The sequence below is a fragment of the Glycine soja genome, chromosome 11 (genome assembly GCF_004193775.1).
Source record: "Glycine soja cultivar W05 chromosome 11, ASM419377v2, whole genome shotgun sequence".
In the NCBI taxonomy this organism is placed as follows: domain Eukaryota; kingdom Viridiplantae; phylum Streptophyta; class Magnoliopsida; order Fabales; family Fabaceae; genus Glycine; species Glycine soja.
Window position 1 is genome coordinate 43884825 of NC_041012.1, and position 23963 is coordinate 43908787.

At 34.6% G+C, this 23963-nt stretch overlaps 6 protein-coding genes and 1 non-coding gene across 7 annotated transcripts; 2 read left to right on the forward strand and 5 right to left on the reverse strand.

Annotated features, from left to right (window-relative positions):
* Positions 1 to 904: 904 nt before the first annotated feature.
* Positions 905 to 1636, forward strand: LOC114375392 (protein PELPK1-like). Its single transcript, XM_028333165.1, has one exon. It carries the CDS (start codon positions 998 to 1000, stop codon positions 1373 to 1375), a length of 378 nt encoding a protein of 125 aa, XP_028188966.1. The 5' UTR covers positions 905 to 997; the 3' UTR covers positions 1376 to 1636.
* Positions 1637 to 8832: 7196 nt separating this feature from the next.
* Positions 8833 to 10020, reverse strand: LOC114375395 (dolichyl-diphosphooligosaccharide--protein glycosyltransferase subunit 4A). The gene is made up of 2 exons (XM_028333168.1): positions 9805 to 10020; positions 8833 to 9708 (listed from the first exon to the last, which is right to left on the reverse strand). Exon 2 carries the CDS (start codon positions 9702 to 9704, stop codon positions 9591 to 9593), a length of 114 nt encoding a protein of 37 aa, XP_028188969.1. The 5' UTR covers positions 9705 to 9708; positions 9805 to 10020; the 3' UTR covers positions 8833 to 9590.
* Positions 9974 to 10045, reverse strand: TRNAH-GUG. The gene has a single exon. It is a non-coding gene; the product is annotated as a tRNA-His (tRNA).
* A 661-nt stretch (positions 10046 to 10706) lies between these two features.
* Positions 10707 to 12242, reverse strand: LOC114375391. The gene is made up of 2 exons (XM_028333164.1): positions 11827 to 12242; positions 10707 to 11710 (listed from the first exon to the last, which is right to left on the reverse strand). Exon 2 carries the CDS (start codon positions 11693 to 11695, stop codon positions 10991 to 10993), a length of 705 nt encoding a protein of 234 aa, XP_028188965.1. The 5' UTR covers positions 11696 to 11710; positions 11827 to 12242; the 3' UTR covers positions 10707 to 10990.
* A 1902-nt stretch (positions 12243 to 14144) lies between these two features.
* LOC114376946 (peptidyl-prolyl cis-trans isomerase FKBP12-like) lies at positions 14145 to 15562 on the forward strand. Its single transcript, XM_028335287.1, has 5 exons — positions 14145 to 14329; positions 14447 to 14480; positions 14560 to 14621; positions 14756 to 14808; positions 15264 to 15562. Exons 1-5 carry the CDS (start codon positions 14242 to 14244, stop codon positions 15363 to 15365), a joined length of 339 nt encoding a protein of 112 aa, XP_028191088.1. The 5' UTR covers positions 14145 to 14241; the 3' UTR covers positions 15366 to 15562.
* Positions 15563 to 18649: 3087 nt separating this feature from the next.
* Positions 18650 to 19374, reverse strand: LOC114373326. Its single transcript, XM_028330812.1, has 2 exons — positions 18846 to 19374; positions 18650 to 18753 (listed from the first exon to the last, which is right to left on the reverse strand). Exons 1-2 carry the CDS (start codon positions 19372 to 19374, stop codon positions 18650 to 18652), a joined length of 633 nt encoding a protein of 210 aa, XP_028186613.1.
* Positions 19375 to 19490: 116 nt separating this feature from the next.
* Positions 19491 to 20609, reverse strand: LOC114373327. Its single transcript, XM_028330813.1, has one exon. It carries the CDS (start codon positions 20607 to 20609, stop codon positions 19491 to 19493), a length of 1119 nt encoding a protein of 372 aa, XP_028186614.1.
* Positions 20610 to 23963: the final 3354 nt, after the last annotated feature.

Genomic DNA, 23963 nt, shown 5'->3' on the forward strand with positions numbered 1-23963 from the left:
TCGCCTGATATTTCCTCCATTTCCACCAGTAACGGACTGGCCAGAGTATAGGTTGCCTCCCCCATTGATTCGCACGCTTCCACCCTTCTCACCTCCTTCAGCCACAACAACCAATCCTTGAGTTGAATAGTATATATGATCAGCAGATCATACATGTACTGTATATCGATGATGTTGCATAACTTGCATTGCATGTGGTGATGTAGTGCAGTAAAATAAAGGTTCACGTCACGCTCAAGCTTTCCTAATATCTTACGTGTTTATTTATTGACTTCATCGTTGTTTGCTATCCTTTGATTGGGTGAGATATATATGCTTTGTAGTAGCACCTTGTAATGGAGCATCTTATAATTTTTTTCTTGTACTGGTGGATTCATATAGACTATTAGACTACGCCTTTAAGAGGATGTAATATGTAATTTTTTTTTTTAATGTGAGAGGATATAAGTTTGAAGCTTTGTATCAGTATTCTAGAGTAAAAAAATAAAAAAAATATAATAGTGGAAAACAAGATTAAAAAAATTACGAAAATAAATTCCTCCTAATTGTGGTCATCAAAGTCAAATAGATGCATTTCGGTGATTGGCGGTCAAAGACTAAAATGGTAGCTGAGGTGAACTCAGTTAGATGAACCAACTCTTGGGTATTCCCCCTTTTCCAACAACAACTCTTTCTTTCTTTAATGCATACAAAATCTGATGAGTTGGTCATCCTACATTTGAATATTGGGGACTATAACTTCATATAATAGCCAAAACCTTATTAGTCCAACGTAATAAAAATACAGGAGATAGGTGAACTAACAAAAAGATTGGCTACTCTCTATTTGGTTCTCCAAATTAACAAAGTTGAAGTGAAACCATGATATATCCCAACTCTCTAGCCCTATATAAGACCAAGCACTATCCTTCAGCCTCTCATACAATCTCAGAGCACATACACACCATATTCATATTTGGCAATTCCTCTTCTTCATTCTTACCATTTCCATTGAGCTATGGCCTCAAGCAAATTATTCATCACAGCTTTCCTTCTTGCTCTGACCTTCTCAAGCATGAGCATGAGCCTAGCAGCTCGCCATCTTATGCAAACAAGTACTGCACCAAATTTGCCGGGTATTCCAAGTTTGCCTTCACCAACATTGCCACCTTTGCCTTCACTTCCAACACTGCCTCAGGCCAATGTTCCACCTTTGCCTACTATCCCAACACTTCCACAACCTAACCTACCATCTTTGCCAACCACTTTGCCTCCACTTCCCAGCAGCATCCCTACCATTCCAACACTCCCACAGCTCAACATTCCTCCATTGCCCTCAATTCCAACCACTATGCCCTCCATCCCATTCCTCTCCCCACCACCTTCCACTCCTTAAAATACCTTTCATAATTTCATCCTGGGCTACCTACGCCCTCTGACTTGGTATATCTCTGCCAAGTTGCATGCATGCAATAGATCGATATAGTTTGATTTCTTTCGCGTTTGTGAGAGCATTATTGTATGGTGTTATCATAGTAATATTTTTGTTGTTTGTTGTGAAAAACAGTGTATTTTCTTTTCAATTTATGAGTTGTTTCTTGTTACTGTTTGTAATTTTTTATTATTATATTATAGATTGTGACTGATTACACAGATATACAATAACGATGTCTTCCTGTTTTTTTAGCTCTTATATCCCAATTAATAAGCTCGATCTCTAATTATTTATATTCACATCACTGGGAGTATTTCATTTTAGCTATTCGATTTCTCTACGTTTGGCTTATATAGCTCATGTACAGTCCGTACAAGGTGATCGAGTTGTACGTAACAACTATAATAATCCGAATTTCAATAATGTTTTATAGGTATTGTTTAATGCAAATTTTTATTATCAGACTTTAAATAAAAGTAAAACTTCTGATTAAAAAACAACACCAATAAAATATTTAAGAAACTGCATACTAATATATATATAGCATCATACTATATGTTTGGTGCATAGAAATCTTCAACAATGCAACCATCCATAACTTTGCTATAACAAATTGTCACGAGGCTGGAAGGCAAAAATACGTCGTAGCCACAGCTAGGAAGCAGAATTTATTCGTGTTGTCATGAGCTAATAACAGAGTTAATAATTTTCTCCGACACAAACAGTAGACAAACGGATTAGTAGCTAAATAACAGAGTTAATAATTTTCTCCGACACAAACAATTAATAATTTACGCGCTTCAATTCAGGCTATATTTTTTTCTCCTAATTTATTTTTCCTTGTGCTTATTGTATGTTATAATGCATTATTCATGTTTAAATTTATTTTACTACTGTTATTATTTTGTTATTTAATTCAAGACTGTGCATCTTCTTTGTATTTATTTTTCTTCATTTTTTTATTTTATTTTTCCAACACTTACGTCTTACTAGGAATAAAATGTTATGTATATTACCTGTTTTACTTCAGTGTGAAAAGCCATTTGCAGCCGTACGTGATGTATAGACCCTCTTAATCGATGTTAGTGTTGGAGTGTCCAATAGCTGTTATCTCGCAGCCTGTCTCTAGAGATATATACCTCAGTAGTCAGTACAGAAAGGAATATCCTCTCCTTTTGTAAATCTCAGAACAACCTAATTAGCCATCTAATTATGTGCACATTAATCCCCACAACAATACTCTTACCTTTTATTACACGGCAACCTTGTGCATGAAACTTTCATCACTATTAATGTTTACTAGGAAATGGTGGATAATTGTGTGTTGGTTTGGTGCCAAAATTTTAACCAAAAAAACTAGTCAAAATTATAAAAAAAAAAACCCTCCACACCCTTCACACTCAAACCAGCTAGACAATTTTTGCAAATCATCCTTCTTGGAAATATCGTCTGCACTCATACCAATTAAACATGGAGAAAAAGATCGTTAACTGCCAAGATAGAATCAAAGCATTAAAATGAACAGGTTCAATTTTGCACTCCCAACATTTGATGCCATTAAAAACCGATGTGGATGAAGTGTAACGATCCACACATGAAACACCGTTCTTTAGGTGAATTCCAATTCTAAGGTTCACTATATAAGCTCAAGTATGGCAGGTCCATATCTCATCACCACGAATCCTCTTACACTTTTCCTAGTTACTGATTTCGACCATATACTACTAAAATGGCCTCCTTCCGTGTGTTTCTCTTATCATTCTTCTTCATTGCTTTGTCACTTTTGTCCATTAGCAATGTCCAAGCAAGTAGGAAACTTATGGCACCCACAATGCCCAATATGGGCAATTCTCCTCCTCGAGTGATATTTCCTCCATTTCCACCAGTAACGGACTGGCCAGAGTATAGGTTACCTTCACCATTTATTCGCACACTTCCACCCTTCTCACCAAATCCCACAACTACCAATCCTTGACTTGACTTGAGTCTTGAGTAGTACGTAGGATCATTTGCTACAACGTACCAGAGTATATTGATGTTGCATTGCATGTATGTGAAGTAAAATAAAAGTTTCAATCACAGGCTTTCCTATCTTTTTTTGTACTTCTTGTTTTCTATCCTTTGATTGGGTGAAATATGCCATGTAGCTCCTTGTAATGGAGAATCATATATGATATATAAATGTCTCCCTTTAGCCTTTGTGCAACGTGAAAAGGATAATTTTTTCTTGTACTAAATTGATACTTGATATACTATAGCCTTTATAAGAGGATTTAATATGTACTTGTTTTATGCGGGAGGATATAAGTTTGAAGCTCTGTATCAGTATTCTGTGACTATATAGTAAAAATGAAAAATAATTAATGGATAAGATTATTAAAAAAAACTAAAATATATTTTTTATCCCTAATAAATACTCAAATATTATATTTATTTTTTCATAAATTTTTTCTTTGCATTGAGTTCTTAATAAAAGAATAATTTTATTTTTTATCTTTAATATTTTTTTAATCTAATAAATTAATGAATTTTATATTTATTTTTTAATATTTTTTTCATTTATTACTAATCTTTTTCAAAAAAAACTAATAACGAATAAATTTTTTTATCAAATAGAAAAAAATTCTAATTTATAAGAAATGAAAAAGTTCCAATGAACAAAAATAAAATTATTATTTTATCAGCTAACAAAAACAAAGAAAAAATTATTAAAAAATAAACATACAGTTTAAATATTTATTAAAAATTACAAACATATTTTAACCTTAAAAAAATTACTAAAATAAAGTTCTACTATGGTCAAAGTCAAATAGATTTTATGGGTAATTCAATCAAAGCCTCAAATGGTAGTAATACTTGTATGCCTAAAGGGTGACGTCTGGCAGCTGAGGTGAACTCAGTTAGATGAACCAACTCTTGTATTTCCACGTTTTCCAACCCCAATATTCTGCCCAGAAACAATTATAAACAAATATGCACTTTATTGTTGAATAATTGCACCCCCACTTCATATTTGTTACTATAAAGTATGAGCTGGCCATCCTACATTTGAATATTGGAGGCTATAACTTAACAATAGCCAACCACCTTATTAGTCCAAAATATATAATAAAATGATTTATTCAAATACAGGAGCTAACGACCGTTTTATATGAAACTCGTCTTAGAAAGGTAGTTAACGATCGCTTTAGAATGTTATTTTGAAGAAAAAAAATAATTTAAAATAATAAAAGCATTATTATGAAATGATAAAAACAATATTATTATGAAATGACAAAAAGAACATTAAAATAATAAAAATAATTTTGTTAGTTAGCCAAAGTTTTATCTATAAATATATAAATGTACTTTTAAAGTCAGAGCCTAATAATATCATTCATTCTCTATTAAGTTACTTTTCTATTTCATTACCTAAAACAAAGTAAAAAATGTAGAAATCCAAAAGCAATGCCTGATCAATACCCAACAATCAAAAAACAATCTTCCCTCGTCAGCTTCCTAACCAACTGATACATGTTTTCTCGTTGAAAGTAATAACAAGTCAAAAGTAATAAGAGAATTCTATTATTTGTGATATATTTCATGGGTAACTATTGATTATCTGTGATATATTTCAATGGAAAATTCTATTACTTTAATTGGAACCTATGATGTTTATTCAAAGATGGTGCAACACCCTTTCACTAGCTGAAGGAGAAGATAAATTATTAAGCACCAAGAATATAATGAGAAGGGAATACATACTTTATTGAATTGAATGGAAACAGAAAATAGGAGAGAGGTCTCTCCTCCATGGGTTTCACCTTCACAAATTATTTGTCTTTTTATAAAGAGCAAAAGCTCAATCTACAAATGATACAAGGTTGAAAGCTTCTTGCTTACATATATCCTCCTCGTATTTATATACCTCTCAAATCCCCTCTATCTGCCTAACCCTTCTACTAACCAACTACAGTAACTTTCCTAGCTAACTTCCTAATTCCTAACATAATTTGATTTGTAGAAATAGAAAAAAGTGATGCATTTTCTCTCTTTTTATTTTTATGCCTCTGGAATGGTATATTTAAGCCTTTGAATTTGAACATGATAACAATCTTATTTGTTTTCTCCCTGCTTTCATGTCATATATACAGTTTCGCCCATTTATATTAGAAAGAATTCAGCCAAAGCACATAATTCTTTTGTTTGATAACAGTGAGTTTAACCATAGAATGAAAGAAACGTCCCATTCAAGAAGGAATCCTACACTTTTTCCTTCCCCCACATATATTCACTAGTTTGAATACTGGTGCTACACGTGGTTAAAAATAGAATAAATTACATGGATCCCTCCCTGATGTGTTCCTTTATTACACCCAAAACCATTCGGTGATTTTGAGATATGTTGAGTTGTGTTTCCAAAATTGAAAAACATTAAAGGGAAAAGCAGAAAAACAGATAAGAGACAAAAATCTAGAAGAAATAACATAAAAATACAACGGTAACCATAAGATTTGTGAGTATAAAAAGTTAGTTGCACGGCAGACCAACATTATCATAAAATATATATACCGAGGAAAGCATACCAGTTGAAGATAAGTAGGATCAGATGATCTTGGTTTGGGGGTTGGGTTCATGGAATAGAACCATCCTGGGAAACTGTCCAAATCCCACTCTGAAATAAATCAACAGTAACCCGTCATCTTCAATTCTTGTATACCATTTTCAACAAAATATCAACAACAACAGAGATGGCATTAAATAAACTGTATAAAAGAGGAAATAACATAAAAATAGATAATATTTTTCTAAATAAAAATATAAATTATTAAAATATAGAGATACAAGCATGTGAAACTTTGTTGTTTCCCCTAACCAAGTCAAATTACCAATAAGTATTTAGCCAGAGTTGTCTTAATTAATTAAGGATTTCAAATTTAAATCTCTAAGAATTCATTATATTAGTAATTCAGAAGGCAAGTTTTCTTTTTCCACCTATAGTAATCTCATTCAGCTCAACACTGCCACAACCCACCCTGCCATCTTTGCCTACCACTTTGCCTCCACTTCCCAGCAGCATTCCAACCATTCCTTCATTGCCCAACACTCCCTCAATCCCCACATTCACTATTCCAACCACTATGCCCTCCATTCCTTTCCTATCTCCACCACCTTCCACCTCAAGCCCTTAAAATACCTTTCATTCCTCTGACTTGGTGGTATCCCTGCCATGTTGCATGCATGCAATAGATATGGCTTGATTCCTTTCGCGTATGTGAAAGCATAGTATGGTGTTTTCCGTGTATCTTTGTTGTTTGGTTTGAAAAACATTGTATTTTCTTTTCAAATTATGAGTACTTCTAGTTATTGTTTGTACTTTTTATTATATTGTAGTCTGTAGATTGTGCCTATGATTACACTGTTATATACATTTATGATATGTCTTCTCCTTTTAAGCTCTTCCAACATCTCTGATTAATTATATTTACATCACTGATATTATTTCACTTTAACCCTTAGGTTTTCACTTCTCAACGTTTAGCTTACATAGCTCAAGCAGTTTATACCACGTAATGATAAGAGTAAAGGAAGAAGTAGTAAAATATATATAGCGAAACGATGCACTGTGAACTAAATCATGAAATCTGGTGTTTCATCTCATAGAAGTAAGTTGTAACAACAATAGCTATTATACTTCCACACTACTTGAACTTCCCTAAATTAGCTAATAGTAGTAACCTTATGCTTCTCTTGTTTGAAGTTATAATTGCATCAATAACTTTGTCATGTGTTAGATAACTGTTTTAAACTGTAGAAAAAGGTTATCAACCAAAAATAACGTATCCTTAGCAACTTAAGCATAAGTTGCTTTCTATTGAACTTTAGTACTATTAACACAAGGTTCAGATCAAGCAATATACTTTTTTTTTAATTAATATCAAGCAATATATTACATAAGTATAAGTTATAAAACTTCACAATAATTTTTGGTGCTATTCTTTTTGTTTTTAAAACTCTCATCAATGATTCATACTAATTTTTTGTAATAACGGATCCAAATATCCCGAATAATCAGAAAATCTTGAACTATACAGCAAGCTATAACTTTGTTATAACAAATTTTCATGAGGCAGAAGAAATGCTGAAGGCAAAATACTTTGTGGCCACTGGAAACAAATTTCATTCAATTCATATTGTCATGAGCATCAATATATAACATCAGAAACTTAATATTTTTTTTTCTTAAATAAACAGTAGACAAACGAACAAGTAGCTAAATCTAAGTTGGGTGTTGCTATTTGTTCCTACTCCAATTGTTCTTGGCCCCTACCTAGAAGGAAAAAGTCTATTCTGCCTCCCATTTGAATTTCCTCACCCCACTCCCTCTGCTCTCTTCCTCTTCCTTCTTCCGCCTCCCCCCTACTCCCAACATCTTCTCTCTTCCTCTAAGTTGGATGTTTTTAAGAATTTTTTAATCTTTTCTCTTTTTCAATCTATCATTTTTACCTTTATTTTTAAAGAAATTATCAATAAAAAAAAATCTTGTATCATAATATAAAATATTTATTATAAATATAAATATATTTTATATATTTAAAACTTATGAAGAATAAATTAAATTATTAATAATACTTTTAAAATGAAAAAAAATCACTTTTAATTTCTTAATGGAGTATAACATCTAAGAATACATAAGGAGAAAGGTTTACTGTCTATAAATCTAACAGTTAATGCATAAGAATTAAGAAGCACATGGCAGGTACATCAACCACATATTTCTCTTGAATTGAAATGCATTTTCCTGCTCTAAATCGAGGCACTATATCTTTAGCTAGTCTATTTTAATAGTAAACTCAATGCCTCCTACCCAACAGCTCTGGGACCAAGTGATGACCGATTGAGCGGTGAACTGTAGTCTGTAGACACGACCTGTGAAGAAAGAAGGTGAAAGGTAAATAAACTCCAAAGGGCAAGTAAATTTAGTTGGGGAATTTAAATAATAATATTTCGTTAAGCTTTCAAAATCCTCCTTTAACTACTTTTATGAGTTCTCTTAAATTGAAGAGTGTTGGGAGAAAAAGTATATTTATAAGTTGGGAGAAAAAGCATCTATAAAAGAGAACATTTGAAGAACATTTAAAACCGACGTGGATGAGGTGCAACGATCCACACATAAAACACCGTTCTTTAGGCGAATTCCCCACTATAAAAGCTCAAATAGGGCAGGTCCTTGTCTCATCACCACGAATCCTCTTACACTTTTTTCCTACTTACTGATTCCAACCATATACTACTAAAATGGCTTCCTTCCGTGTGCATCTCTTATCATTCTTCTTCATTGCTTTGTCACTTTTATCCATTAGCAATGTCCAAGCCAGTAGAAAACTTCTGGCACCCACAATGCCCAATATGGGAAATTATCCTCCTCGCGTGATATATCCTCCATTCCCCCCAGTAACAGACTGGCCAGAGTATAGGTTGCCATCACCCTTAATTCGCACACTTCCACCCTTCTCACCACCTCCCAACCCTACCAATCCTTGAGTAGTAGCATTATTTGCTACACTCCACAGTAGATTAATGTAGCGTAATCAATGTTGCTATATATGTGCAGTCAAATAAAGGTTCATCACGAACAAGCTTTCAATTCCCATCATGTTTATTTACTTTGTTTGCTATGCTTTGATTGAGTGGATATGCCATGCAATGGAGCATCATATATATGTTTCACTTTTGTCTTTGAGCAAATATGCATGTATGTTGCATTGAAGCATAATGTATTTTTCCTCTAAATTACTAGCAATTGTGAGTATTTTAGCTTTCCAAAAACAGAAAAAGACTATATTCGGTAGTTTGTGCTTGCTATTATAAAATTTTGGCCAATGGCAACCAAGGGAAATGAATACGAATCTATCAATAATCCATATTCTTGGTTAATCTGAACAATTTCAAGGGCATTGTACAATTAGTACTTTGCAATTTGCATCAATACCAAAACACCAACATGGTTAATTAACATACGTACGCCTCTAAAATATTGAAGATTTAGCCTGCATAATCCTCAATCGAATTGTGGTGGTTTCATCAATATTAAGTCATACATAGAAAGAAACTGACCTAACAGATCAATCAACAAAATTGAATCCATCCAATTTTTGTCTTGAATACATGAGAAATTAAATTCAAAATATATATCTTAGCTGGCTTCATATTTGGGGTCCGCAGTGACCAGGTGATAAGCTATAACCAAAGCAAAAATGAAGATGCCAAGAAAGTTGGCAATGGCTCCCAAGGTTTCATCATCAATCATATCTCTTACAAGAAAAAATAAAACCAAATAATGTATCAAATGAATTGAGTTCCGTCATATGATACGAACAGATGCAAAAATAAATAAATAAGAAATTGACCTTATTATGAGTCGCCGAACGAAGTTGTGTGTTGGATCGGGAAGACGCAGGAAGCATTAAGCCTAGCCTCAACTCTTAAAAAATAAAGGGTGCTTTGACCTGGACTTAAGGCGACATTCTAAACCCGTTTCCGTTCCAAGTTTTAACCCGCAAAATATAAAAGGTATTGTGTGGCTGCTGGGATTCGAGCCCAGGTCTCCACGGCCACAACGTGGAATTCTTACCACTAAACTACAGCCACCTTTTGTTTAAAAGGTAAAACTTATATATTATGATAATTAAAAAAGAGTAGGGGAAATGGGGCCTGTGATCCTTTTCCAGGAAAGGGAAATATAATTTTCTGTCAATGGTATAACTATAAAATCACGGTTTAACTGTCACTATAGACCATATTCAAATTTTATAATTAACCATATCACCATATGAAAAGGGTGGTTTCTGAAGGATAGTTTTATCTACAAGAATGAAAGAGTTGTTTATAATAATTCATAGTATTCAGGTTCAAGGTTCATGTTCACACATCTCTTGGAAAAACCGCTCAATCATTAATCCAAAATAGAGAGAAGTTTCAAAACTTGAGTAGATACCAATACCATATCATTTTGGAAGAGGATTCTCTGCAATAAGAGATAAAGGGATATTTTAATTTTATTTTTTAATCTTTAAAAAATTAATGTATAATGATAAAAAAAAAATAGTCCTTGGACCATGACTGCAAGATTAAATGTGTGAAATGTAACTCAGGGATCCAGATCCATTTTTATTCTCCATGGCAAAGATATCTTACTAGACCAATATTGATTCGTTTTCTATCCTGCAAAGTTTCACCAATGAAGGAAGCAACAGATGTCCTGAAAAAGATGGACATGATTGACTTGATTCTCTTATTAAATAATGAAACATTGCTCCAAACTAAGATTCTTTTATTAATTATAATCTCATTACACACTTGATCACATAACGCAATGATTGAAAAGAGGCAAAGAAGAACTAAAGATAACAAGCCTTTTATTTATAGCACTATCAGATCATAAGCAATAGCACCATGTAAATAGGAGCACAAAGCATAACAGAAACAAACCAAACACCGGAAACGAAACACACAAGATAGAAGCGAACCAAGTAGTCGTAACAAACAGTGCAGAGCACATCACAGAAACACCAAGCTAATAAAAAGCTTCAATGTTCAATTAATTAACCCCACGCCTTGGCCTGTCTTTGTTTTTATCGCCAAAAGCTTCCTCTTTGGGGAAGAATATTCAGAATCTACCAACAACCTAATGGCTGGCCCAGTTTTCTTCAATGCAACAATAACAAACCCATATCGCTTAAGGGAAACAACCTTATAATTAGATTGTTCTTTGAAAGCAGAGTTTGACGATTTAGTCCCCAACGGGAGAGCCACAATGCCATCATTTTTCAGAATGCGATCAATAAACTCAGCATCAATGGCACCAGAGGTGAACACAAAATCATAAGACTCATCAGCGAACAAGCTCTTACTCTCCCAATCAGAATTCATGACAGCATCAATCTTTTCTCTGAAGATATCGGGAACGGGAGAGTTCACAATGAGTGCCTTATCGTTCTCTCTGAGGAGACCCTCTTCAGCGAAATCATGGAGAATCGAATTCAATAGTCCCACGTCGAGAGACCCAGTGTCGAGATTGGGAACAAAACTGGACGAGAAATAGAATCCTTCGAGAACAGTTCCCAAGAAAGGCAAGGCTGCGAGAACCATGGCCACGATCAACGAGCGAGACACAATGCGCAAAACAAGCGCATCGGGAATCCTGATAACGAGGAAAGTTTCAGTTTCGGGGTTGAGAGCAATTGTTCTTCCATCGTGCAAATGCTTCTTCTTCTTCTTCTTCATCGTGCTAAATTCCATCGATAAGATGAGATCCTTTTGAGAAACACCGAGATCGAGGATTAATGGTAATTGAGTAAAGTTGGAAGAGAGAAAAGAAAACAAACAAAGCCAGCGATCTAGGGAGGGGAGAATTTCAGCGACTGCAAAACCTGGCTGCGGTATGGTTTCCACCCACAAGAGCGACACGGTTGCTTCGTATTCTGCACCACATGAGCATCAACTGTCTCACCCTTTCAACCTCCATTGTAAGGTTTTTTTGGCAAACCCCGATCGGTGGTGGCGTTCACGTTTCACCCAGTTGTTGTCATCTGAAAATGAAAAGCGCCACCAGAACAAGGAAGAGAAGATAATGAGACAGTGATGTATGAAGATGAAGAAAGTGTGTGTGACTCTGAGAATGAATCGCTGAGCAGAAAGCGGAAGAAAGAAAAGTTAGTACTTTTTTATACAGGGTAGACAGAAACGGGAAACGGGAAACGGAGGAGGGGGGTGTGAGTGTGAGGAGGTGCAGATGAGTTGTGCATTTTTACAAGTCAGTTACTATGTTTAGCACTTCGATAGTATTGATGCCGTGTTACATTAAAACTTCCAACACTGTCGTCGTCAACGTGCTTTGAGTTAAATTTAGGATTCTTTTTCTTGAGCTAACAGCGTTGTTTTTTTTGTTTTGTTTTAAGTTTCGGTTTTAAGATTTTAACCTCTTCTTTCTTGTTTATTTATTTTAAGAATTCATTAATTAACTATAGAACTTTGGCAAGGTACAAGTGGTTTAGCGGTAAATATAATTATTTAGAGGCTGGATACTTTTAGTTATCTTTGATGATGCTCGTAATATCATTCGACATTTTGGGGATTAATATCTGCAAGTCTGGCGAAAGAAACGGATACTTTTAGCTATAGATTGATCGAAACCTCTCGAAATCATGAGACAGGTGTGTGGCATCGCTGCTTTGTTGTGGGCCGTGTCATTCATTTTGAAGATAGAATGTCTCTGTCCTTCTAATGTGTTTCCCCGATAGAATGTAAATAATCATACCCCGTAACAAAAGAGACAAGGGAGGCACAAATTAAAAAATTGTTCAATTGTTTTTTTATAATAAAAAAGTGTTTATTTGATGAAAATATTAGTTTAGAACGAGAACAGTGTATTTTATAGTTTCTATATTTTTACTCAAAAGTGATCAACATCTCCACACTTTTATATCAATGAATTTAATTTTAAATTTAAAAAAAAAACATGTTGATTTAGTCTTTTATCCTGAAAAATTTATCATATTTTTTAAAAAGTTAGATAAGATTAATATCACATTTTTTTAATTAAAAAATTGTTAGTACAAGTAATTTGATACTTAAATCTCTTAAATAAGATTTAAGTTCAATTTCCAACTTCAACATAGAATCACAATCATAGACATCATTTTACTTCAAAATGGGATAGGAATTAGTTAGGTGACAAAAGAAACTCCGAATATCTCTTAGTTGAAAAAAAACATTTCATCTTTTAAAAACTAGATCAAACTTGTTGTTTCCACCACAAATTGGTTTGCTTTAAGGGATAATTATGATTTTTGATCTGTGGACTTTTTTGGATTTTTAATTTTAGTCTTTAAACAAAAAATTAGCTAGTTGTAATTGTTAAAGTTATCATCCGTTAACATTTTTGGTCCCTTCCATTAAGTGTTGTCATTAACAGATGATGTGACGATAGCTGTGAGTGTCATGTGGTACTTATTTGTGGCAATTTATTTTGTTACGATTTTGGCTGTCAGAAAATGCTTACTGAGTTGCTTTGAAAGGTATTAAACATTTTTCTACGGTTTAAAACCTCTAGAAATTGCTACTCATGCATACATCATCAACAAATTTTGTATAAAGACGATTCTCCCACAAAGTTTCATCTTTTTTTTTAATAACACAAATTCATATAGACTTAATTCACTCAATCACCTATGAGTAAAGATTGCGTCTGAGAAGAATTTACCACACATTTATAGCTTTATCATCATATATATTTTTCAAAATTTGAGGTGAACATACCATCAATTCATCATCACACTAACTTAATGGTAAACACCATCATCTATACTTTTCCAAATTACACCATCATCTATACTTTTCCAAATTACAACATCAGGCTTTCCATCCAAATGGAAAGTCATAATAGAGTTATTGTTTGGGCATGAAAAATGGTTCTCAATCTTGTAAGGAAAAACTTAAGTTTAATCCCGACATACACTTTTAAATCTGGATTGATGATTAATCTTATAATTAGTCAAAAAGATTCTAATTAAGGTGGTATAAAAAAATGATCAACTAATGTGATGAAACTGAAGAAACAATTTGAGCTAATTGATATTAAAAAAAAAAACTCTGTAAAGTTAAAGGAATAATTTGAAACCAAAAATAAAAACAATTGTATTTTAACCTAATAGTATTTAAATTAAAAATAATAATATACTCCGAGAAGAAGGGAATATATAAGAAGAGCGGCGGAGCTAAAGAAGAGAGTGGGCATAGTAGACGAGAAAGGAGAAGAAGAGAATCATAAGAAAGCAAGAAAGAAAATGGGAGTGGAGAAGCAGTTGTTGAGGCCTGGCACCGGTCCCAAGCCAATTCCCGGTCAGAACGTCACCGTTCACTGCACTGGTTTCGGTCAGTCATTCTCTTTTTCCCTTTTTCTTTCTAAACCCTAAATCTCTCTCTGAGCGTTCATGAGATCTACCTGTTGTTTGATGTGCTTACTATACTATTGGTCGATTTTGTGAGCAGGGAAGAACGGTGACCTTTCTCAGAAATTCTGGAGGTTACCTACCAATACCATTTCTCTTCCTTTCCTTCCATTCATTCATTATTAATTAACTCTCCTTATCTTACGCTTACAGCACCAAGGATCCTGGCCAGGACCCTTTCACTTTCAAAATCGGCCAAGGTTCTGTTATCAAAGGTATCTATCTATCTATCTATCTATACCAATCCACTAATAATACTTTTGATTTTGTAAACTCACATTTTTAGACACCTATTAAATATCTTTTTTCCACTTTGATTTATTTTCCAACTATCTGTGTCTGTCTGTAGGATGGGATGAAGGTGTGCTTGGCATGCAAATTGGTGAAGTTGCTCGTCTCCGGGTACTATTATCAATTCTTTGCTCTTACTTCTTCTTGTTCCCACTTGAAAAATATTACATACAATATGTGAATTGTTGACATTATCTCCTATAAATCTTACTTTTCTCTCATTACGAAACTTTTACTACTCTTTGATTTTTATGTTACTTATTCCCACTTTAATTATTGTGATTGTCATACGATCAATCGTGTTTTTCCCTTGGTACAAAAACTTGTCGCTATGCTATATAAGAAGATGGCTAAAATATCCAAGAGTCTTAGAATCTTTGTTATGACTCAGATTGTCACTTGTTGGAATATCCCTGATGACTATTTTCTCCGCAACATATATATGCTGCTTTCATCTGCATAATTCAATTTTTTTTCCTAACATTACTTCCAACTGAGTGTTCTTTTTAAGTGGAGGGTTATTAAATTGAATAGACCCTGTCGTTCACATGTTGATAATCTTGCAGTGCTCTCCGGATTATGCTTATGGTGCTGGTGGCTTTCCTTCTTGGGGGATACAGCCCAACTCTGTCTTGGAATTTGAAATCGAAGTCTTGAGTGCACAATGAAAACCTTGGTAGTCTGTCTCTGTCCTAAGAATAAAATCATCATCCATTTCCATGGACTTGTATTATGGTATCCCCACTTTGTGACTCGTGAGTGATATCTACAGTGGTTGAGTTGTTCAACTGAAATACTAAATAACTTTTGGAATGATCTCAAACTCTCTAAATATTATATTTGGTAGCCTTTACTTTCTTCCTCATTTCTTTGCAAATTAATATCATCTTAGCAATACATCACCTTAGTTTCTTCTTCCTAGTGAAGGGCTGTAGATGTTTTTGTTTTATCATAAAGAATCTAGTCCTTGACCATTCACCCCAAGTCTATAATGTGACCTCACATTTCTTATATATTGATACCAGACTTTGCTACTGCTAATAATAATAGCGTTATTGCTACAATGCTACCACGATTTACTTCTGTTGATAGAGATGTTGCTACGAGCCAACCTTTGTGCTAGTTGCAACTTGCAAGGTAATAGCGCACTATTTCCTTGCTGCTTGTGTCATTTTCTATGTCATCTCTGAGCCCACGGACGACAGCCTCGAACCTGGGTCTGTGCTTTTCTCTTCGGAGGATACTTCTTACTTGAGTTATTCCCCTCGTCTGCTTCAAACAAAGCTTCAATTTCTCAGCCCATGTTTTAGGATGGACTAGCAATGTTTCTCAACTTGAAAATATGTAGCTTGTAATGGACCATCCCAAATGAATCGGACTGACTCGAATTGTAAGCTCTGCATATGGTAAACGCTTGTGTTAATCCTAAGGACCAAACCTTGAATGAATTCATTAACAATATTTGTTTTACTTTAACATTGATTTTAAAGGCAATTGTTATTTGAACCTCGTTTTTACTAGTATTTTTTTTGCTGTATTCCTTTTCACTAGTATACCCTAACATTACTTTTTCCCTTCCTTTTATTTTTTCTAATATACCCTCATTTTTTTTCTTCCTCCTATATAGTTAGTTCTCTTTACCCATTTTTCTTCTAGAAATAATACATCCCCCTCTCTGCCTATTATTGCCCTACAGCCACTTAGGCTCTAGGGGAACGTTACACAAATTCAACTTCACTTGGATACTGACAGTATGTTTAGGTTGACGGTGGGCAATTCATTCAATGTCTAAAATTGATTTTGAATATATTTTTTTATGTTTAGTTTTACGTTAGAGAATAATTTAGAATTGATTCTAGATTGAAGCAAATTTTGAGTAGTTTATGTGTTGGATTTAAAATATTATATTGATGTTATAATAAAATTGCATTATTTCAAAATCAATTTTATTCAAAAAAATTTTATCAATGTTCATTTAAACACACTCATTAAGTTTTGAAACGCAATTCTAGCCAAAATGGCATCAATTTCTCACCATCACAATTTCACAAATTAAAATTATTAATTTATTGCATTAATCCCTTTTTATCCGAATTGAATTTCTTAATTATGTTGTTGGTTTCACTGAACTAAGGAAAACTTGAACCTACAATCTTCTGTTGTCCACACCAAAGCGACAATCACCGTGACACAAACACATGAAGAAAACGCTACCATGCACCACCGCCCATGAGGTTCATCGCCTCTCCACCTAAAATTCCTAGACCCTTCGGACAAGGATATTTTTGCAGCTCTCTAGAATGATCGAAGACTTAAACAACGTCTCCTAATACAAATAAAGGTAGTGTCTTGAGAAAGGGGTGTTTATGTTGAAAAACCAAAGGTTTCTCTAGAATGCCCGAAGATTCTAAACAACGTCTCCTAATTCAAATTAAGGTAATGTCTAGAGAAGGGGGTGTTTATGCTAGGAAAAAATAACAAGTAAAGGTTGTATTGGAGAAAGAATAAGACTCTAAGCAACGTCTCCTAATCCAAATAGAGGTAGCGTTTAGTGAAGGGAGTGTTTATCTTGAAGAAAAACAGGAAAAGGTTATGTTAGAGCAAGAAAAAGACAAGGGCAATTTAGGGAAAATAATTAAAGAAGAAAAGTGAACTATACTAGTAAATAAGAAGGTGCAAATAATAACTTCCTTTTCAAAATGTAATTATTTCATATAATGTCCTTAAATGGGCCTATATTAAAGTAACAATAATTCCAAGCAGTTTTGCCCACTAGAAAATGGGCAGTTGCTTCGTGCACCCTACAAATTGCTTCCTACACGTATAAATTACATTTTGAACTGATGACATCTTTTACATTTTGAAAGACTAATCCTAAATGTAAAATTACATTATGGATTAGCTTTTCCAGAATGTAAAAAAGGTCATGAAAGAACTGCCTAGTGAATCTGGCTATTAGGCTGTGCCAATGTCAGTCCCATGCAATGTTGTTAATGGCGGATGGCGGTTCATGGCGGAAAGTCAAAAATCCGCCATAAAAATATGGCGGATGGCGTAGCGGAAAATGGCGGATGTCATGGCGGACACAAAAAAAAAAAAAAAACATATATATAAACTCATTGAAATTGAAAAAAAACAAAGGATTGCATTCAAATAAACTAAAAAAGTTTCATGAGTTCATACAATAATCAAGTACCAACACCAAATAAACTCATTAAAGAGTTCAAAATAAGAAAATGATAAAAACATAATGCAAAGTGCAAAGTGAAGGTTGAGGCTCTAATCATCTTCTCCAATCCCAACATAATCATCTTCGTTGTTATCATATGGTAATGGAGCATCTCCCTCTCCCTCTTCCCCATCAGACGCCTCAAAATTGACCATGATTTCTTCTTCTTCAGATTCAACATCAATATTCTCCTCAACATCTAGATCCTCATCATTTTCTTGGACTGCTTTTTGCTTCCTTGATGAAGATCCAACAACCATTGCCTATTTTTTAGAAGTTTGGGCAGCAGCAACACTTGTTTTTTGCTTTTTCCGCCTAGTATACATCCTACACTCTCCAACCCCCGAAGCCTGATACACAGTTGCCCAATTTAGAGCATCATCATCTTCAAATACCAAATCATTTCCAGCATCATTATCATCATCTTGATCCATCTCTCCCACGAGCCATTCATTGCATACATCAATATCATTAAGAGAAATTGGATCAATTTCATCTCTTGCATTATATCTTTGCTTCAATTGTTGGTTGTATTTGACAAACACCAAATCATGCAACCTCTTGTGCTCAAGCCTATTTCTTTTTTTGGAATGAATCTACAACATAACAAATAAATGTTGATTTCAATCTCAAATATACTCCAAATATAACTTGATCATCAAAATTAAATAAAATTAAAAAGTATAGTTAGAGTTTTATCACAATTACTTGCTCAAACACACTCTAATTTCTTTCACATCTTGAAGCACTGCAAGTCAAACTCAAAATCTTAATAGTCAGCTTCTGCAAATTTGGAGTTTGTGACCCAAACATTCGCCACCAATATGCTGCAATACCAATTACCAACCAAGAGCATAACTTAGAATTCTGAATTCTAACACTAATACATAAAAAAAATAGTATGATAAAAGTTTCTTACTAGGAGAATGAGTTTTCCTTTGAGCCATTGCAAAGTCGGAACCAAAGTGGTCAGCACCAATCTTGTAAAGATGCAACTCGGTTAGAATTTTCTGTTGCACATCAAATTGTGGAATCAACTTCTTAATGCACTCAAACAAACCATTGGTGACCTCAAAATCAAACTCTAAGTCAGTGTTGTCATAAAAGAACTCTGGATTTAAGAAGTGGGCAGCTGCATGCAATGGCCTATGAAGCTGACAATTCCATCTTTTATCAATGATTTCAAACACATCTTTGTACTTGCTTTCATTGTTGTTGAAAGACTTCATAATTGTTTCTTTTGCCTTGTCCATTGCTTCATAAATATAGCCCATGGCTGGTTTCCTTTCACCATCCACAAGACGAAGCACTTTCACAAGTGGAGCCATGACTTTAAGAGTGTAAACCACACTATTCCAAAAAGAAGGCATGAGCACTACCTTTGCAGCTTCTTTTCCCTTAGGCTCCTTAGATAGCTTGTTCAAGGTCCATTCATCAGAAGTAAACATTTTTCTAATATTGGCTTTCTCTTTGTGAAGCCTTTCCAAGGTTAGATAAGAAGTGGCAAATCTAGTAATAGCATGTCTCACCAATTCCCTCTTGTTTGTAAAATTTCTCAACAAACTTAAGGTACTAGAATGGGCATAGATCTTCTAATGGTCTTCCTTATCAAGGGAAGCTTCCCAATATCTTCAAGCATCAAATCAATACAATGAGCTGCACAAGGAGTCCAATAAATATGTTTCCTTTTCTCCTCCAACAACTTACCCGCTAAAACATAGTTGCTCCCATTATCGGTTACAACTTGAACAACATTCTCTTCTCCAACTTCCTCCACAATGGCATCAAGCAACTCAAAAAGCTTTTCACCTGTCTTCACAAAATCAGAGCCATCAACAGACTTCAAAAACATGGTACCAGCTTGAGAGTTAATCAAAAAATTAATGATGCATCTTTGTTTCCGATCAGTCCATGCATCGGACATAATAGTACAACCATACTTGACCCATTGCTCCCTATGGCCTTTCATCAAATTTTCAGTATATTCAACTTCCTTCTTCAAGAGTGGAACTCTGATGTCATGATAGCTAGGAATGGGCAAATGTGGCCCATATTGACCAATGGCTGCAACCATGTTCTCAAAGCTTTTCAATTTAATGAGGTTGAATGACAAACCTGCTTGGTACCAAAAGCGAGCAATATGTTGATGCACCTTCAATACTTCATTCTTATCCATTGACTCTCTTATGTTCATTTGCCTCAGCATCTCCATTTTTCTCCGATTGATTGCATTTTCTGGATTCTTACAGAATTTGTCCATTGGTCCTTTTTTAGTCCCACATTTTGTCTTTGCACTTGCAGCAGCATTACAAGAGTCCGCAAACTCATCTTCTTCACTTCCATCACATCCAATCGGTTCACCAAATTCAAAATCTCTTATATTTGCCATATTACCACTGCCAGAAGTACTGTAAGTGGTCCCACTTTTTTTTGTAGCCATATATTCCTTCAACTCTTCGATTACATTTGGGGGAGTTTTCTTGCAAGCTGCAACGTTGCCCGACTTCCCAATCAGGTGTTGTTTGGCTCGGGTTATTCCTCCCTTAGTGATTTTTCCACAAAAATTACAAACAATGGTGTTTGTATCTCCTTCCACTAGTGAATGGCAATATTTCCAGCCTGGGTCTGCCTTATTTTTCCTCGTTGCACTTGCAGTAGCAGCAGCGGATGATGGTTCAGCCATTTAAAAGAGGTCTGAACAGAAAAAAAAAATTGTGGTGTCAAATACGAAAAAAAAAGGGACTGTTAACAGTAAAAAGGGGTGTCAAATAGCAAAAGGAAAAAAAAAGCTGTAGACAGTAAAACGGGGGGTGTCAAATAGCAAAAGGAAAAAAAAGTTGTAGACAGAAAAATGGGGGGTGTCAACAGCAAAAAGCCCAAAAAAAAAAAAAAGAAACAGATCAGCTGACCCGCGTCTTCTTCCTTCCTCTTCTTCGTCGTCTTCTTTCGCGAGACAGAGAAATGGGGGGTGTCGCGCGTTGCCGGGGCTCGTCGTCGGAGGTCGTCGGCGCCGTTCGTGCGTTGCGGGCCTCGTCGCGGCGGCGGCTGGGTGCGGCGGGGAGGGGGTGGTGTCGCGGCGGCGGCTGGGAGCGGCGGGGTTCGGGAGGGACGCAGGCAGGTTCGGGAGGGAATGGAAGCTGTTGGAGGGACGGTTAGGTGTTCTGAACGCAAGCTGTGGAAGGTTTTTAATTTAATGACTAACCGGGTAGGGTTGGGTCGGGTCGGCCCAACTCCTACCGCGGACAAAAGCCGAAGATTTCCGCCATTTCCGCCATCCCGCCATGGCGCCGCCATCCCAAACCCGCCACGCCACCGCTATTCGGTGGCGTTTTTTCGCAAACCCGCCATGGAAAACCGCCATGGCCGCCATTTAACAACACTGGTCCCATGATATTGCAGTAGTGGCATTTGTTTCTTACACACTAATTATTGAATCCAGCAACTCCCATTGTATTCTAGAAAATCCATTCCGAAATGCAATAGGAGGTGCAAAATTCGACTAAGGAAGTGCAGAATTCAAATGCCTGTAGTAGCAGCAATAACAGGCCCATGAATCAAATACCCCAAGTATGCAATTGCTTCTTAATAAGCATACTGACTCTCCTGTGGAGCTCGAGGAAAAAGAGGCCAATGTTACTTGGGTAGAAAAACTCTTGAATCTGCATGTTGAACTTTAATTCTTGTGCTTAGACTCAAAACATCATATAAATTCGAGTTGTATAATACTAAAGCAAGAAATAAATAAAAAATCCATCAGGATTTTTTTAATTTTTTTTTTACAAATAAACAATGTAAAAACAGTGAAGAGAATTTTAGGTGTAAGTATCATCACCTAAACCAATTTTAAGTGTAAGAATGCCTTGTGATGCGCTATTTTTGTGGTAGTGGCAGAAAGAAGGTTAAACAAGCAGACACTTGGTCCTTGACCAATTATGACACTAATCTTTAAGAGTGATATCGGGTAAAGTTCTCAAAATGGTGACTCCAATATTGAAACCTTGACATTATATATAAAGTTTACTAGAAATCACAATTTACTTTCAACGTGGTTAACTATTTGATAAAACTTGCATACATATACACATTCAGAAATACAAGAAAAATTCAAAATACAACAGTTAAAAAAATGAGATAAAAGTTTACATGTTTTGAATGAAGAAGTGAGTTATTTCTAGTTTTGGAACCACAGATTAGACTATTAACTACTATAATATTCGAATGAGGGAAAATATTTCAAATTGTCAACGCTGCATTCCCATCACTAGACCTTCCAAATTTTAACGGTGAAAAGATGTTATATCTATCAATGCACTGATGATTAAACTATCATGAATGCTTTTCAACAGTCTAATTTTACATTGTAAATCATTTCCAATATTCCAACCACTAATACTGCTAAAGTTGCGTTCAAGCAGTGCATTCCACAATTCCAGAACAAATATCTTGTAACCGCGTTTTAGTTTTTTCAGTTAATAATTTGACATTTTGCTTACAAAATCTATTTACTCGGGCAACTACTATTAGTGCCTCTTACAAAGCTCACTGAAATAACATTTGCAGGGGAAAATGTTGCGGAGCCTAAAGGTTAAATTTTTTTTTCCTTTGCCTTTAAAAAGAGATAAAATCACAAAGCAATCAATTTCATGTATATTTTCTTTAATGATAAAGTTTAAATGAATCCCTTAATTCTAGCTAGCATCCAGTCTCTGAAATCCAACCGCACTTTGGTGTAGCTGTAACCGAAAGGGAGGACCTCATGATAGATTTTTGGTATTTGGTGCTTGTGCCTTCCACTCCAAGCAAAATGGTATAGCACCATGCATATAATTTACAATATTATACATGAATTATTGGATGGTAATGCCCCCTTTTTTTTAATAAATTTCGAGTATTTTCTTCTCCTTCTTTTGGCTTTTCATCAAATGCACGGGTGTAATATATTAGATTGGATGATTGTAGTTAGTGGGCTAAAAATGCATGTTGCACTTGATGGATCTACCATTTGCATAACTCTCTTGTTTTTATGGTCATGCTATTGTATCATTCATTCCATGTACCTCGTGCCAATGTGCTCACTTTTGTGGGGGCAATTGGGCCCTCGGGTTTGGTTTCATTTCAATGACTAGCTAACAACAAATTACGATGTTAATGAGTGTATTACATTATTCATGAGTGAATGACACATGTTTATGTCTCGGCTCTACTGAACTGTGACTTTCGTTTCGACAATATGCTATTGTCATCAATCATCATAATTGTTTTAATTATAACCATTCAACCATATGACAAGTATGCTAATGCTTTCAATAATCGCCAGTTAATTAGGGTCACCTGCCATCAATTCATTTCTTAAGCAACTTTCACATTTTGCTTATTAGATTGGGAAGGACCGAGGACTTTGGTCGAAGTTATATGTCACCAAAAGAAAATTATGGTTAAATTTTCAATCATTACTTATCAACTAGTAAGATCGTATATTTTAGAAATTTCACTTCGTTGGAAAGGATAATTTAAAGTTTTAAGGAACAATTTAAAAAGTAATATATAAGACGAATAATTGATAAAAAGCAAACATTATTTAAAAAAAAACTTAAATATGTTTTATATCTTACAAATATAGTGATTTTTGTTTTTACCATATAATTTTTTATTCCAATTTATAAACAACTTGATATTGGGATTAGAAATAAAAGTGATAAATAAATTTTTATCCACAAAATCCTTAACAAACTAGCGTAAGGACTAATATGACTAATGCTATAATCTTATTGATTGTTCTTACTACTATAATAGTCCTTAACAAAAGTAACGCTAACGACTAAGATAACTAACAAATTTTGGTTTCAAAGATTTATTTTATATATTTTTAATTTTAGGGACTATTATGACTACTTTACAATCTTAGGGATTAAAATAGTAGTTTACTCGGAAAGGAAACTAATAATGTCGAGGTTGTTGGTTTAAGTATTATATTGCTCTGTTTGTTTTCTTTTAATCCTCATTCATGTACCTACTGGTACTGCGTACGGGGTACATG

Bases quoted from the DNA above. Each gene is read 5' to 3' on its own strand.
- LOC114375392 (XM_028333165.1), top strand. From the start codon at position 998: ATGGCCTCAAGCAAATTATTCATCACAGCTTTCCTTCTTGCTCTGACC.
- LOC114375395 (XM_028333168.1), bottom strand. From the start codon at position 9,704: ATGATTGATGATGAAACCTTGGGAGCCATTGCCAACTTTCTTGGCATC.
- LOC114375391 (XM_028333164.1), bottom strand. From the start codon at position 11,695: ATGGAATTTAGCACGATGAAGAAGAAGAAGAAGAAGCATTTGCACGAT.
- LOC114376946 (XM_028335287.1), top strand. From the start codon at position 14,242: ATGGGAGTGGAGAAGCAGTTGTTGAGGCCTGGCACCGGTCCCAAGCCA. The intron at 14,330-14,446 runs GTCAGTCATTCT...TTTTGTGAGCAG, and splicing joins CGTTCACTGCACTGGTTTCG to GGAAGAACGGTGACCTTTCT. The intron at 14,622-14,755 runs GTATCTATCTAT...GTCTGTCTGTAG, and splicing joins CCAAGGTTCTGTTATCAAAG to GATGGGATGAAGGTGTGCTT.
- LOC114373326 (XM_028330812.1), bottom strand. From the start codon at position 19,374: ATGTTTACTTCTGATGAATGGACCTTGAACAAGCTATCTAAGGAGCCT. The intron at 18,754-18,845 runs GTAAGAAACTTT...TTGGTATTGCAG, and splicing joins AAGGAAAACTCATTCTCCTA to CATATTGGTGGCGAATGTTT.
- LOC114373327 (XM_028330813.1), bottom strand. From the start codon at position 20,609: ATGGCTGAACCATCATCCGCTGCTGCTACTGCAAGTGCAACGAGGAAA.